Source organism: Centrocercus urophasianus, unplaced genomic scaffold (genome assembly GCF_019232065.1).
Source record: "Centrocercus urophasianus isolate 14NV4802_14NV808 unplaced genomic scaffold, USGS_Curo_1.0 seq_19, whole genome shotgun sequence".
Classification (NCBI taxonomy): Eukaryota; Metazoa; Chordata; class Aves; order Galliformes; family Phasianidae; genus Centrocercus; species Centrocercus urophasianus.
Window position 1 is genome coordinate 22,595,287 of NW_024884744.1, and position 16,731 is coordinate 22,612,017.

Sequence of the window (16,731 nt, forward strand, 5' to 3'; positions counted from 1 at the left end):
CCCAGCCACCTCCTGTCTGCTGGGGACGTGGGCATTGGCTGTCCTGCACAGCTGAGCCCACACACACAAACCACAAAGACGAGGCCCTGGCATGGGGAAAGTACTGCAAAAAGTGCAATCTGGCCAATTAGGGGCTTACAGGTCAAAAGAAATGGATTTGAGTCCCAGTTGTGGCTCCAGGGAGCAGCCGGTGCTGCTGTCAGGGGTGAGGGGGACATGGGTGGCTCCTTTGGGTGACAAATGCCATGCCAGGCAGCAACAGAGGTGCAGAAAACACTCCCTGGAGTTACCTGATGCAAGCACCGTGGGTCCCTGTGGTCCAGCTGTGCACTGCTTAGATTGATTGTCACCCATTTCCTGCACAGAGCAGTCCTGCATCTCTTGGATCTTTTGGTGTGCGAGCCATCAAATCTGAATGCCTTTACAATTTTGGGCTGGCAAGGTTTGGTTCTCATTGAGTGAGTAAAACATCCCCCACATTCAGATTCCAGCCTGGATTCTGCAGTGCCGCTTTAGCAGCCAGCAGCAGGAGTCAGCTGCACATCCTCCCAGCCACTACCTTCAAGCATTCCCAGCACTGATAAATAAATGTACCTTACAAACTCTGTCAAAGACACATTTAGCTGAATTTTAAAAAAGAAGCCTTCAGAAATCTCTAGGATTTTAGCCACCAGCACATAACTCTAGGATGCTCTCTACCATGTAACATTTAAAACAATGATTTATTTTCAGAGGAAGAATGTAACCATCAAAAAGTAACTCTCAAGCCATGTTAATTAGCTGCACAGCCTGCGCTTCAATATAGGGGATTTCCAGCTACCAATCTTCAAAACAATGGAAGTTTCTATGTGATACCAGCTTTCCAATGGGCACCTGCATATAAAATTCATACATTTTAATTTGTGACTGATCGCTACAGCTTAAAAATCCCAGAATTTATGATGAACAGCTTTTAGACTGCGCAGTGCAGAAGGAAAGCAGAAATTTTTGGTTCAGCTTGTTGATATCTCCTAAAAATATGAAGCAGCTCTGAAAGGCGAGATTTCCTGGCTCACAGCTAAAGGTCAGCATTCACACAGGGAGAGCTACACATACCTCAAGGAGGAAGAAGAAAAGATTGGCACAGTATCACAATATAATTAAAAAGTGACTTAAGTGGGGGAAAATGGGGAGGACAGAGACAGGCAAGGACTACATCCCAACAAGAGAGCCTTCACAGGGGGCGGAGAAACAACCCTGTTTCCTGCAGCCTGCAGCCCCTGTGTCACAGGAAAAAAGCTCATTTTCCTATGGAAGTTCCCCCAAACCCTCTGGATGTCTGTAACTCGCTCAGGGCCCAGCACAAGATGTGATGGCACTGGAGAGGTGAGCTCTGTCTTTGCAGCCAGCAGAGGGGGCCCGGTGCAGCTCTCAGCTGCCTCCTGAAATCCCTGCCAGAGCAAAGCTGCTTATCCAAGTATCTTGCTTTATAATATCACATTCCGAAAGTTTCCAATATTGAGACTGAAAGGGCTATGAAACATTTCCCAAACTCTGCCCCAAACCCAACTGCAGCCCCCTGCTGAGCCCCAGGACATCAGCACCAACAGAGCAGCCATGCACCTCACCCTGCCAATGAAGTGCCCTGCTCAGACCTCCATGATTGGCCTAGCACTTGCTCACAGAAAGCACATGCCTTCAACACTTCGGATCTGTGCTTTTTTATCTTTTTCTTCTTATTAAATTGAAAACAATTGGCTGTGGAGCAAAGCAGTGCTTTCAACTAAAAGTTTAACAGCAAGCCAACGACTGTACGCAGAGCTCAAATTGGATGCCCCAGATCCTGCTAACCGAACTAAAGCAAAACAACGCTCCGGTAAGCAGGCAAGCAAAACTGTAGGCTGTTCAACTTTAAATTTAGCTCTGGCAGATCCTGGGGGAAGGGCATCCCAGCAGGCATCTCCTCTGCTATGGAGGGAGAGCAGTCAAACCACAGATCTGTTTTACATGCATGTCTATACCTATCATCTGCATTTCATGGGCACAATTTCCTAAAAGTACCTTGCATGAGATAAAGGAGACCTCACTCTCAGACACAAAGTGGCTGTCCCAAAAGCAGCCCGAAGTACAGATGATAATTGTGCAATCTGAAAAGAGGCCTGCTGCTAACCTGGAGCTTTGCAGATCCCCACCTGCAGGACGGATTATCTTCTGAAGCCAAGCACTGAATACCAGCACAGAGAACACTACTTCAGAAGCATACTGCTGTAGACTTGATATTTCGTTAGCTGGAGCTTCAGGGCAATTTGCAAGTAGAGACTATTGCCATGATCAGCAGTGAGATTACAAAAGTAAGATCTGCTCTGGTGAATCTGAAGAAGATAGCTCCAGGCCTACAGTTCAGTTTGCCACACCTGCTAGCAAAGAATATATAAATAATTAGACTTCTGGGATGCAAATACTACAGGGAGGGGTGGACATCCCCATCCAGGGGCCAAACTGAGAACACAAAGGCAAGCCATGCATCGACACCTCTGCAATCTCACAAGCTGCACTCTCTCCTAAAAGGCCAAACACAGACATGGGGAAAGTAGAAAGGAAAAACCCTTTCTAGAGTGCAACACAAAAGCACTGTGAGAATCACATCATCATCAGATTTAGGAATAAATCAAAAAACAAAGGCAAGGAAAGGTCTCTGCTTTAACCACTTGGCCACAGAAGCTGCTGACAGGGAAATGCAACAAAACCAAGCGTCCAGTGCCTAGAAAGTCTGCTTCTAGTCTAGAAAGACAAGAACTCGTGAGTTGAACATTAAAATAAATTCCCTACAGCTTCATGCAGCACTACCTGCAGAACGCCTCCGTTACGTGTAAGGTTAACATGAGTTGGAAAACAGGTGGTTTCTACTACGTTGCTGCAGCAGTTACTGTGATTTCATTGACCCATCAGCAGAACTACCTTAATTTTAAACCAGCTATCCAGCAGCTAAAGAAAACAAAACAAAAAACCGCGTACAGGTAAACTCATGCTTGAAACAAAGACACAGCATGATGAATGCTTTTTAAAAAACGGTGTCTTGCATAAATCATAAGCTCTATATTGATTGCAAGCAAAGTTAATCAAACTGAAAAAGGTATAATGGGAGCAGGAAACATCTTCCTGGCCTTGAGGGCTCAAGTGAGGTTATATCCACTGCAAAACACTAATGATCTGTGCATTATGGTCTGTTACAGCAATGCTTTGCTTATTGAACACTTACGTTGTTTGGTGCTTTAAAAAAAACAGAAACAAGAACAACACACTTGGCTATGCACAAGAATTAATCTCTGTTTTTCTAAAATAGTACTAATAAGGAAAGCTCTCACATCTCTAATTGGCATTCAACATAGGCATCCCTCTCTGAGATGCTTTTTTTTGCATACCATTATTCTTATTGCTGTTATTACTATTGATCCACCAAAGCATCACATTTCAGTGTCTTTCACTAGGTAACATAACCCTCAAAGCTTTCCATCAAGACTTACACTCTCTTCCATGACACAGGTAGAAGGCTGTTCTTTCCAGTATTTGTGGCAAAAATAAAGACCAGATGACCCAGTCAAAATTCACAAGAGGCAGAAAAGGGAGAGGATGCTGAAGCTGGTGGATTTTCTGCATTAACCTCTGTGAGAGGCTGGAGGGGCAAGTGTGCTCAGCAGGGCTCCCATTCAGCTGACAGCCTGAGCAGCCATCATGGCAGGCTCTTTTGAAAATCTTGGCTATCACTTTTTAAGGCAGGTGAAAATCAATTAATTTTGAGCTTTAAAAGAATGTCTTTGCCGTGGTCAACCCCGGCCACACAGCTACAGTGCAGTTTGCAGAGACACACTGCCTTTTCTTTCTATTCAGTGCAAAAGCACTTAATCTTGGTTATCAGCTCCCTGAAGGTCAGGTTTATTTCTTTAGATCTATTATGTGCTGTTTGAAATTTCCAGTTCCACCTTTCTGGCTATTATAGCTTCTTTCTCCAACTCCTTTTCTTTTCCTGGTAACTCCACATGATGACTGCTGATAAAGTTAGGAGGACCGTGATTTTAAATGCCTGACCTTCTTCAAAATCTGATAATGGATACAGTCTCTGAATCATAGGTCATCTCAATTTTGCTAATAAACCATTCATTTCCAGTGGCCTTCAAGGCCTTGAGGCTTTCTGTGCACTACAGAACGTATTCTTCAGGGAACAATAAAAGTAAGAGAGCCATCCCTTGCCACTGCTTGGAACACTACAGGGGACGCTGTGCTCTGGAGATTGTGCCTGCCTACCACTACTTAAGTGCAATGGCCTCTAAGTTCTTTGCTCCCATATACCATTTTCATACGTGCAAAACTTAAAGGTATAAACATCTAACAGGAGCTGAACTCTTCAGCTGCAATTTACATGGAGAAAATAAGAAAAATCCAAGCCTCCTTAGACCCTCCTCATCTACTGAGACTATCCAGCCACCTTTACCGTAGTCTGCAGCTTCCCATGCCAAGTCTTACATCAGTCTCTCCAACGTTATGCTGTTGTGGTAAGACCTGATTACGTTATGCTTGTAAATGCTGCATCTGTGCCAAAGGACACAATTTGATGGCACAAGTGCCTGCCAGCCTCCTGCAATGGCCTCACTGAAACGGAGTTCTCAAAATGACCGATTCTTTCGAAAACACAGCCTGAGGTATAATTGCTATTGAAGGTCAACGCTTTGGACAAACTATTGAACAAGATGCAGAGGGAATTCATATTGAACATGAATACCGCAGTGCCTGGGACGTGAGCAGGAGGTGAACAGAGCAGTTTTACTTACTGTCAAAGCTTCTGTACTGTGCCGTTAGGATCGTCTGCACAGAGCGGCCGGCCTCTTTCATCATGGCTTCAAATTCACTTCGGCTTTTGTTTGCAAAGTTCTCCTCCATCTCGCTGGTGCAGCAGGTGTAGCCTTGTGGACAGATTCGCAGGTGCTCCCCTAAAGTGAGAGAAGGCACAGCTGAGTGGCCAGCTCTGGAAAGGGAAGGATTTCACCCCAGGTGACCTCAGAATAAAAACATTCCGACTCCCTGATAACCTGGCCCGCATTATGCATCTCCTTGCTAACTGCAGTTATCCTACGTTAGTTTAGCAGCTGGTCTGAATGCAGGCAGAGGTTTTCTCATTCGGAACTCTGATGGAAAGAAAAGTGAAGGCAATAAAATCCACGCGCTGGGAAGGAAATAAGAAATACAAGTATGTCCTGCCCTGTCTGCCTTAGACAGAGCCCAGAAGACATGAAAGCCTTTCATGAAATGACACACTAATTGTCCTCATTAGACTTCACACATGTCTTAGGACAGCTGTGTGAAACTACTTTGCCAAAAAACAAAACCCCAAAACCACAAGGAATAACCCCTCAAGTCCTACCCCTATCATGAGAAGGGACTTCTAGAACCAAGAGATAAGACTAGGGAGAAGTTCTCAAAATACAGAGGTGTGCTGAAAACTGGTGGAATCTGGATGGCCAATTATCCTCCACACATTTTGAAATTTGCCCATTTACTCTTTTTACAATGAAAAATCTTATCTTCCAGAAAGAAACACAACCACCCCCCAAAAAGAATTGTTATGACAAGCATTGATTGAATATATCCTTTATAAGGGTATAAGGAGCTAAATAACTACGTAACTATAAAGAACTATAAAACTTAAGGAAGGACAGGAAAGGTAAAGTGACGCGGATGTTAAATTGAAATATTCTTCAGAAGTTCCTTCTGACCCTCCTCAATCTCTTTATTCTGGGGAAGCAACCATGTGCACACGCAGACTCAGCAACATTTTGAGAACAATTGCAGAAGCTTTTGAGAGTCCTCAGAAACAAAGAGACACCCACCTGAAAACACACCTCACACTTCTCCTTGCCCAGCAACAAGTGTTCATTTGAACAAAATCAAGCATCGTGGTTATTTCTCTCAAAGAATATAAAAAAACTTCTTACGTTATAACTTAAATTGAGACAAACCAATTGCAAAGAACAAAAATTTATTGGGACTGCCAGTGATTTTGCTGGCAGTTTTATAGGACTGCTGTCTCAATGTCACAGCTTAGACAAATACTTAAGATCATGTTTTACCTTAGGCGCATCAACAGCTGAACCTGCACAGTCCCAGAGTTTCCCACTGAAGTCCTAAGTTATTTCCAGCCCAGAGCCCTTAGCAAATGCATGCCTCAGGTTAAAGGGTCTTTAAAATTGGGCATGTGTCCTCCCCTTGTCAATCCCACACAACTAGCAGCCCAGAAGTCATTCTGACAGGAGAGCTCCGTAGCTGATGCATTTGAGGCAGAAGCCATTCAGAAGCTTGCATTGGCTGGCACTGGGTTCCCTGCTGGCAGACAGCTCTGGAACCACCTGCAAGCAGGTGAGGTGAGACTGCTCAGGAACACTGAGGTTGTGGAGGAATGGGAGCAGGACAGGACCTGCCGCTGCCCAGCTGTGGGGGAGAGCAGCCCCACGATGCGCCCAGAGCTGCTGCTGGGCTGCACTGCCGGCGGGTCTCAGTGGCTGCAGGCCCAGTGCCACTGCTGCAGCTCCGCATGGGTCGAGCAGCCTCACACAGGAGCCAAGAGGCCAACAGCAGCAGCGTGTGCTGCTGGGCTAAGCCTTCCTCTTGTGCATTTCCTTCCAGACAGCTGGAATTTTTTTACAAGGTGCAGCTTTGTTTCATGTCACAGCAAATGAATATCTTCTTGCCCAGTCTCTTCTGCCTGATTTCTGCTTTCACAGCATTTCCGAGCAGAATCAACATTTTATTCACTGTTCTTTTACTGCTGCAAACATTCATCCACACTCCCATTACCGTCCCAAGGATGAAATGATCCCTGTTAGGGACAGGCTCTGCCAGGCTTGCTGGCCGGCAGCACCAAGGTTGGAAGGCTCAGCCTCAGCCACCAACAACCCCTTAAAGTTTGGCAAACCAAGGCCAGGCGGTGGGAACGGTCCTCCTGAGAGCCCCTTCTCCTGACCGTTGCACCCAGCCTCAGCAATGGCTTCCTGCCCCTGTTCTCCAGGCTGCAGTGAACGCCAGCAGGAGCATGGAGCACCTAAACGGAGTCCCAGTCAGAACTGTGCCACCAAGCCCGGAACCGCAGGGAGCAAACAGCGGGCTCCAGAGACAAAGGGAGAAAGCAGGAGGCCAGCAGCCTGGGGCAGGCCTGCAGCCTGGAGCTGACACTGGGGGCTGCAGCCTGGGCAGAACCATGCCTGCCCTGGGGAAGGAGGCAGGCGCCCAGGAGGATGGGCTCTGTGCTGCACCTCAGCTGCCCATCAGCAAGGCGGAGCAGCAAGATTCTGAGGTGCGCTAATTACAGCGTGACATGATTACAGTGTGACATGAGCAGACAAAATCCTCCCTGCTCCCACCCCAGCCTGCAGCGCCGGGTGTGTTCCAGCAGTGGCAGCGGTCCAGCAGCGCTCTGCTAACAGAGCAGCACACAGCCTGCAGCCAGCGGAGAGCAGAGAAAGCGGGGGGAAAGACAGAAAGGGAAAAGGCAAACTCGTAGCTAAAATTGCTTAATTTTACACAACTTAGGGAATCAAACTGAGATATTTTTTTTTTTAAATGCCTGAATTCAGAGCAGCCTTAATTCCTTTTGATACAACATTTACATTAGCTTTCTACAGGAGGTATTTGTAGGGTGCTCAGCACCACAGCATTTTATCTCAGTGGGAAGCTAAGTTTTGCTCATTTGTCTTTGTATGCCTAAGTTGGAGTGTACAAAAAAGTCTTACAGCTCTGCTAGAATGCTTCTCTTGCTTCACTTTTTAACCTGACCCACCCTACCCACCATTATTTCAGTGTTTCTTTAAATTGATTTCAAAATAAACATACTCTAGACTGTATTTTTGTTTTCTCTGTATTTCAAAGTTCATTTGTTTGCTAACTCAACATTATGTCATTGCTGACAGTGCACTATAAATACCTCTGGGTTCACTTGGCTGGAGATTATCTGCAGGTATCTATGGAGAGCTGAGATGTTCTGCAAGCAGTAAATCTGCAAGATGCAGTGCACTCTTCCTCTCTACTGCTGCATCAGAGAAATTTCCTGCTGTCTGTGGCTGACACGCTGCTCACCATTTGCTCCCAGGTTGGGAAAAGCTTTGCAGAAAGCAAAAGAACACAGCAGAAGTCAAACTGGCAGCAGACAGAGGCTGGCCGAAATCTTGAAGATAACAGATACTCCAGATATACTCAGACCAACTTAGTCAGGGCATGAGTGCCTGTAACTTAAAACCCAGACTTCTCTCATGGCTCCAGCCTTCCAATCATGGCCCACCACTACACAGCATGGCACAGAGGCACTCAGCTTGCAGTGGATGCCTCAGCTCATCCCAGCTTTGCTCTGCTTTACGTGCTCCACATTTAAGACATGGCTGCCTAAGTACAAGAAGAAGTACTTTGGGATGCCCAGCTTCCTCCTTGCAGAGCTACCTGTTTGCCCAAACCTTTAGCAACCAAAAATGTGTGGTTCAGTAAACGTCTCACGAAGAGTGGGCTGCCAAACCAGGCTCGGATGGACTTCACAGTCTCCTTCAAACAAAGACGGAGCAGAGCATCCATGAAAACAACACCAAATTCCTCACTTACAATGAACAGCCCTGGAGTGGAGTAGAAAGGAATAGGCAGGAGGCTGAGGACAAGAAAATATCACACTGCCTGGCTACAGGCTTTGATTGTCCTTCAGATACCCTCTCAGCTGGCAGTGCTAGCAGAACGCTTTGGCTATCAAGTTCATGACTCTGTTTGAGAGTGCCAACTGTCAAATCACTTCACCACTTGTGCCAGAGCCCCCACGAAGAGCCCTGCCACACACAACACTGACTTAGTGGGGCTCAGCCTCAGGCAGGCTGCCCTGCAGGAAGAATGGCAGGCATGGGGGTCTCAAGGCAACGCCGAGAGCTCTCAGCTCCTTTAGCCATCGAAATAGTGCTCACATGATGCAGGAGATTGAATTTATCCCAGTTTTTGCAGAAGGTTGGGGGTTATTTGGATGTGTTAGAGTATCTAAATGCAGATTATTACAAAAATAAACTCAGGGAGGAATAATTTATTCCTGGCTGCGATAAGTCCATCATGAGTCTTCCCTCTTATTTGTAATGCTCATCCCACCCATTCTCCAAACTGCTCCAGAAATTCCTCTCACGCTCCTAGACCCAAATCCACCCCTACTGCTCCATTCTGGCCCTCGGCACCCGCAGCCCAAAGCCCATTCTCAGGGGCTCCTTGGGGTCAGGTCGCAGACAGCTGGGCTTGCTGAAATCCCACGCTGCTAAGAGCCCTCTTGCAGACAGCCTGAGGAAGGCAGGACACAGCCCTGGGGCAGCCAGAGAACACAGGAACACCCGGTGAGCTTCACTTCTCTCCTGCTGGCCTTGCTAGGCACCTAACAAACAGGCAGTGCAATGAAAGCAAATCCCTTCCTTGTGCCTCCCAGCTTGTCCTGCTTCAGGTGCTCCTGTCCTCACCTCTCTTCAAATATGTGTTTTTGAAGAAAATACGATCCCCAGATTGATTTGGAGCATGCTGGTGTCACTGACAGCACAGCCTTTCACACTGGTACCATGAAACCCACTACCATGGTACCTTTGAAACCTAGTCTTGTGGCACATAATCTGCAGAGGAAAAGGGGGAACCCAGAAACATGTGACTAGGACACAGCCTTGCAGCTGATCATCCTAGGACAAGCTCCTCATGTACTTCTCATTCCAGATGTGCTGAGAAACATTAGCTGCCAGGCTTCTTCCCAACACTTCTGAACCCAAGCATCTCTGTAAGGTGGACAGGGAGCAGCTGCTCTCACAGCAGCTGCCAGCATCAGACTGAGCTGAAAGCCACACTTCTCTGTTAAGGGGAGCACAACTCAGGAAGTCTCCTGCTTTGCAAAGGCTGGTGTCAGCTCAGCGCCGTGCAGCCCGTCTCCTCGCTGTGCAGTTAGCTGTGGCCAAAATGGGAGATCTATTTTCTGGTTGTGTGCTAAGAGCATTGGTCTGTTTGGCTTCACTTTGTACGTAATGTCAGCGGAGTCATGCAGGCCCAAATACGAAGTGTTGTATAGCAAGCCTTCCAAATTTGATCAAAAGGCACTGAGCCGTGTTCCACCTGCTCTGAGCAATAGCAGTGGACAAGTATGAACCACTTTCAGAATGCTTTACCATCCAATGGTTGATCACACAGCCTGTGCTACTTGAGATGAACTCATGTTTTTGTGCCAGACAAAGAAAACATCAGCAATAAAAACAGCCTTAAGACAACATAACAGCAAAACATGAGTGCCTGTTTGCACAGCCCATCATTCCGGCCAGGATTATACCCAACAACTGAAAACGCAAGGACAGATAATCCATAAGACTTGCTCATGCCACTCTTTATCTTTCAACTCCTACCAAGATTTAATAAACTATCAAAACACTGTTAACCAAATAATACAACTCAATCTGGCTGCTGCAGGGAGTTGGCTCCGTACCAGGTCAGCGCTGCTCCATAACTGCATTACAATGAAGCTCCGACCCAGTGAAGAGATGCAGGTACTTCTGAGAAATACCACAGCTGGCATCCGCAGAGCAAAGGAGCTCAGGCAGGCAGAGGCCTGCTCTGTCTTGCGGCCGCTCGGTCCAGCAGTGTGGCTTTCAGGGAGAGAGGGGATGGCATGGGTAAGACTGGGTGGGAATTTCCTCCTATCTGCTCTGTTCATGCGTTTAAATTCTTCAGACTCCAAGCTGTCAGCTCAGTGTCATGCTCACACACTGGAAGTGTGGTATCAATTTGTTTAATCCCAGATCCCGATGTCAGAAGAATTTATAAGGCAGGCAAACATGGGCAAAAAAAAGTTAATTAACAGAGGAGAAAGAGCCACCTTCATGTCCTGGAAAAATATTAAGTACAGAGCACTTAATAATATACGCCTTCAGAAATGACAGTTTGAGAATCCTAATGTCATCAGCACATGTTTCTGTGGCAAACTGCCGAAAGGAAGGGAACAGAGAAAATGTCACAAACACTGACAACAGGCTTGATTCTTACTGAAAAGCTCTGCATGAAAGCAGTTTACCCACTCACTGCTCCTCTGGGGCTGGGGAGCGTCACTCTGAATGAACCAACTGCTCCTGGTTTCTCATTCAGGGCCTGGATGTGCCCTTCGCCACGGGCTGGCTCTCCGTCTGACTCGCAGCCATGCACACGCAGCACAAATCAGTGCAGGGTGCAGTGATCCAAGCCTGTGTTTAAGGACAAAGTAGGAAAGGCCTTATAATTTGCAGTAGAAAATATCTTTTTTGGTGGTTGGAGAGAGGAATGAAAGAATTTGGCTCCAGGGCCAAATCCCCATGTACCACAATGAAGACCTCCGCATCGCTGCACTGACAGAGCACCGCAAGGAGCAGCCCTGCTGCAGGAGGGAACTGATCCACCCCGAGAGGCTTCATCAGGGGAGCCATCACAGGGTCTGCAATTAGCACTCTCCACATAAATCAGTCTTGAAAGAAGCTTTCAGTTCAGATCAGAACAGTTGCAGGGATCAGGGAGGAATGCACAGGGAGCCAACTGTTGCACTCTTTCCCTTTCTCTGAAAAGCAGGAAACCCTTTAAAAGAATCTCAGACAAGGGAAGAATTATCCTGTCTCTTCACATAACGCTTGTGGGGACGAACTGAAGTTGTTTGTCATAATCCATCACTGACAACCTCTTTCAGAGCAGTCCTGAGCACATCAGCTTCTTGCCAGATGTTCCGCTTTATTATTTTTTTTCTTCTGGGAACAAAGAGTCTTTTTATCCTCAGCTGCAAACTAAAATAAGATCAAACTGGAAACCTATTGCTCTTATCAGATGCAGTTTCATTCATAACAACGTAGATATGTTAGAACATAAGAGGCAAAGCAATTCATTAACCAATGTTTTTCAATTTCCTCCCAGAAAATGTTCTGCTAGCTTTTCCCCCAGTTTGCTGCAGGAGGAAGCAGTACAGGAGAGTAACCTAAAAGGCACTAAACTAAAATTAAAGATGCAGTTCTTTAAGAGATGATAGCTTTTGGCTTATTCCCAGGTAACCAAAAAAAACCCAAACCCAGCAGTGACAGCTTTCAGGCCTTATAATCCAGGACAGGAACTTGAGAAAGAGTTTGGGTAAGGGTCCTCCAGTCCAGCTGCTGAAGGAAAATGGTGACAGTGCACTTTGGGATAAGGAGCAGGAGAGCTTCAGCACGGCTTCAGGGATGTTGCTCAAGAGTAGGGAGTGCTCGTGGCCAGTCCCTGTTATTTCAGTGGAAAGAAGAGGAAAACCTGGATTCCTCTTTCATGCCAGTTAGCATCCAGAGAACGAGTCCCTCTAGCCCCAGCTGAGCAGCGTGAGCAGTAGATGCTGGTGTGAAGACACTGGCAAGAAACTCGCTGGGTTTCAGACCCGTGCTATGTGCTGAGCTCCTGTGATGCAGCCCTGTTTCTTAGCCCTGACACCTCCATGGGACACAGTGAGGGGATACACCCACAGAGGAGGACAGCACACCTGGGGCAGGCTGCCCAGCGCTGCCTCCCTCCCACCACGCCGTGGGCAGCATGCTCTGCCCTGCAGGGAGGCTGCGGCCATCCATGGGCACAGTGCTCCCAGCACACACCGCTGTCTGCTAAAAGCACAGATCTGCCCACTGAAAAGGGACAAATTAAAAACCCCAACTGCTCTGTCTGCCGGTAGGAACGAAAATGACTCCCTAGTGTGCAAAAAAACTTGCCTTCAAATAGTTATTAAACAAATGAAACTATTAGATCTAAACCTAATTTAGCTTGAATGAATTTGCAAAAACAAAATGCCTATGCCCAAAACCTAGAGAAATTAGGTTTAATGACAGTCAATCTTGAATTCCATAAATATGTGTCTTTTTAATTAAAAGGTGCGTGTAACGAATTGTCTGAACCACACAAATTCAAAATTATCCTTTTCAGATCTCTGTGAAAATCTGAGTTTTCCTTTGCAGCTGTAGGTTTATGTCATAAAAGACGAGTGCTTATCTTTGCTTTACGTATCGGTGAGGATGTAGGAAGGTGCAGGGTTGCAGGGGCAGTTCTGGTTGCCGTGGGCTTTTTCATGTTGCATCTCAAAGCTTTGTCAGGTCCAGAAATGCTCAGTTTCCCCCCAAGCATTGCTTCGTGTTCTGGAAGTTCTGATGGGCAGCAAAACAGCAGAGGCCTTTCCTACAATTTAAGCCACTGTGACAGGAAACACGGGCTACAGGGTCACCTCGTGGGAACATCAATTGCAGACTTCTGGCTGGACAAAAATCACACAGTTGATGCAGAACTTAGAAGAATGAGTCTGGAGCCTGCAGAAGCCTCTGATTGCTATGTGCAAGAGATCTGCAGCAGAAGGGATTCTACATGCTGCCTTCCATGCCTGCACAGGTGAAGCTTGTGCTATTGCTCTCCCTTTTGTGCCTCCATCCCATCCTCCCAGCTGCCAAGACACAGCAGATATCCCCAAGGAGCTCTCATCCATTCCCAGAGCTCATGGCAGGGCTACCGAGAGCCGAGGGCTCAGTTCTGGCCCCACTGCCATGTTGTGAGCAGCCTTCTGCAACAGCCACATCACCCCCTGCCACTCCGTGCAGTAACAAGGGACTGTGGTGAAATGGGCTCAGCACTGCAATCCCAACACCCTGCTTGATCTCAACGTGGCTCATCCAAAATCTTACCAGAGAAATTTATTTTGGGCGACTCCTATTTGAAAACTTAATGGAAGTGTAGTTCTCCCCTGAGCGCCAGGAACAGATGACTAAGAAATGTTGCCAGTATCTGTCTTTCAACAAGATTAGTGCTGGGTTTGTGTGGTATCCTATTTATAACCTTGACAAACAGCTCACCCAATCATTTCATACTTAATCATAGCTGTCTGCCTGGCTCCCTTCAGAGAAATGCTTTTCAAAAAGTATCTGCCAACAACATAGGAACAAAAGGAAGCAGACCACAGTCAAAAAAAACTTGCTCCCCAAACCAGCAAACAGCACAGGCTCACAAGCAGTGCAGAAACCAGGTCCTGGTAAATCACGAGGCATAATTATAGCATCATGATTCGTGGTACTGCACAGCTACAGTTAGTCAGCGTTTCCACTGTAAATCCCTATTTTCAGAGAGGTTTGCAGCTCAGCTGCAAGAAATTAGTCCATATGAAATTTGGCAGTAGAAATTCCAGAGTAAGGATTTTTGTTTTCCTTAACCGTTTAGAAATCACAGAATCACCAAGGTTGGAAAAGACCTCTAAGACCATCCAGTCCGACCATCCACCTATCAGGACTTCACCACTGACCCACATCCCTTAGTACCACATCTACACATTTCTTGAACACCTCCAGGGGCAGTGACCCTGGGCAGCCCATTCCAGCACTGACCGCTCTTTCAAGAAAAGTTTTTTTCCTAATATTCAATCTGAACCTCCCCTGCTGCAACTGAAGGCCATTCGCTCTTGTCCTATCACTGTTACATGGGAGCAGAGGCCAACCCCCACCTCGCCACAACCTCCTTTCCTTCTTTTGTAGAGAAGTTGTAGGGAGCAGTAAGGTCTCCCCTGAGTCTCCTATTCCCCAGATTGACCCATCCCAGTTCCCTCAGCTGCTGTTTCCCCACTGTTTCTGAGGCTGTAGCAGTAGTCATAAAAAAAAAAAAAGAAGAACACTTCTAGGTGCTTTTTGGTGGCTGGTTTCTGTCTCTCTCTGTCTCTCTGTGGATAATGGGACCAAAATGTAAATTTAGCTGGGATGTTCAGCTACAGAAGTCTTAAGAGTTTGAAGTTATGACTCCCACAGTCAGAACTCAATTTCCATCAGACACATTGGTGTTCGTATCCATGGAGTCGACTGCTATGCGTTAAGGCGCCTTTACCCTCAGAGTAAACATGCCTATTCATCTAGTTTTTACCTAGTGTATACTTGATGGGATAGAGCTGTTAACATACATTTCTTTCTGTCTTTCTCTGAAACACCATTTTCCAGGTTTATCAGAGATTGCTTCCTGCTCTCCCCCCAAACCCTGCACTACCCCTGCTGCTCCCCACGCGCGCAGCTCCCAGCAGGGCTCCCATTGGCACGCACACAAGCATGAAGAAGTGTGATGAAGGGAAAGGAGCAATACCTGGCGGGACAATATTAAATAGAGCCTTTCGCAATATTTTCACCTGCACAGAGATACTGACTGCTGTTTGCATGCCTGGGAATGTCAGAAAAATACTTTTGCTCTTTTCCAAGCAGCTCTGGGCTCTGCCTCCTAAGAGTTCAGTATTTGAGGTGGCAGTTAGGAATTAAGAGATAAATGAACTCAGTAAGATTACTCATGTGCCTTCAATCATTTACAGGACTGCCAGCCAGGTCTCGGCTTCAGAAGACAGGGTTGCAGCTCCTGCTGCAGCCATTACCTGACACAGCACATCCGCAGAGAACAGCTGATGGCAGTGCTGCAATGTCTCCACAGAGCACAGTTATGGTTAGGAATAGCTCACAGAAACTGTCGTTCATTCAGTACTCAGCTAAATGTGTAAGGAGGGGTGAAAGAAGAGCTCTGCAATTTCAGGCATTTATAACCTGAAAGGGACCCATTCTTGACATTTTGGTTCCTGGGTCTTTTTCACCTGAGTGTCATTAAGAAATGGCAGATTCAGTTAGAATGCATACTGTACTATTTTCTTTTCTTTACCCCTCTTCCCCAGAACGCAAGCTTTCGATATTCTGCAGCTACCTTGAAAGACTTTATGAAGTAGAAGACTCTATGAGTAGAAGAAACCACTTTTAAAACATGAATTGAATTCTCTGACACTGTCTATCCAAGTAGGCGCATTATTCCCATTTGGGAAAATCTGTGAATCTTCTGCATCAGGTCCCAGGAACTTAAGGAGCTCCAAATGCAGGATCCCAGCAAAAGCCACAAGCACTCCTTCTAATCCCATGCTTTCTGAGCTCTCTGATATGCACTGTTCTTGTATGACCACATTCTTGTGCATCACACCACAGTACCATCACCAATAAACCTGAAAGCAGGTTTATCAAGTCCACACATTCAGTTAAGCCAATGGGAAATGTTTTTGGCACTCTTAAAGCTGCAGTACACCATCTCCACACATTCACCCGTCTGGCCCCTACTGCAATTCATGAGTGTAATTCAAAGGCACCTTCTCTTTTTGCAAGATCTCAGGAGAAGTGTAATCCCAGTCCAACCAGGAAATGACAATACAGCCACCCTGCAGTCAGTATGTTTCTCAGCACTACCCTGCAGCATTCCTTCCCCAGCCTTGTTCCAGAGCTACAAAACCAAATGTCTGCAGAGAAGCAAAGGCTTTGAGATCAGCAGGCTGTCCTCTGCAGAACACTCCTGCTTGTGTGCAGATTGCCTGCCTCCCAGCAGCAAACTCTATGGCCTTCACTGACTGGAGAGCAAATCAGGCAGGATTTGCTTCTCTGAGCACCCACGTAAGTAAACATAGCAATCCTCTTGGTTTGCTGTCAGTAAGCAAGTCATGTTCCAGCCTTCAGGCTTCCCCAGGGTGCCGCTAAGGGACTGCTCCTCTCCTACCACATGTGGTCACACAGCTTGAATGCCAGTCAAGGTGAGCCACGGCAAACCTGGGAGGGAGAAAATCCATGTGGAAATCTCACGGAAACTGATGCTGTCACTGGGGATGCTCAGAATCAGGCTGGGCAAACAGCTCTAAATATTCTCTGCTGAGCAGCTCTGCAT

The 16,731-nt window shown here is 46.7% G+C and overlaps 1 protein-coding gene across 1 annotated transcript in view; it reads right to left on the minus strand.

The window, feature by feature from the left end:
• The window catches only part of GPC1 (glypican 1), a 160,503-nt gene that overhangs the window by 74,547 nt on the left and 69,225 nt on the right, over positions 1-16,731 (minus strand). The window contains exon 2 of the mRNA XM_042821183.1: positions 4,806-4,964. Coding sequence (XP_042677117.1) covers positions 4,806-4,964 — 159 coding nt within the window. The remainder of the gene's footprint in view (positions 1-4,805; positions 4,965-16,731) is intronic.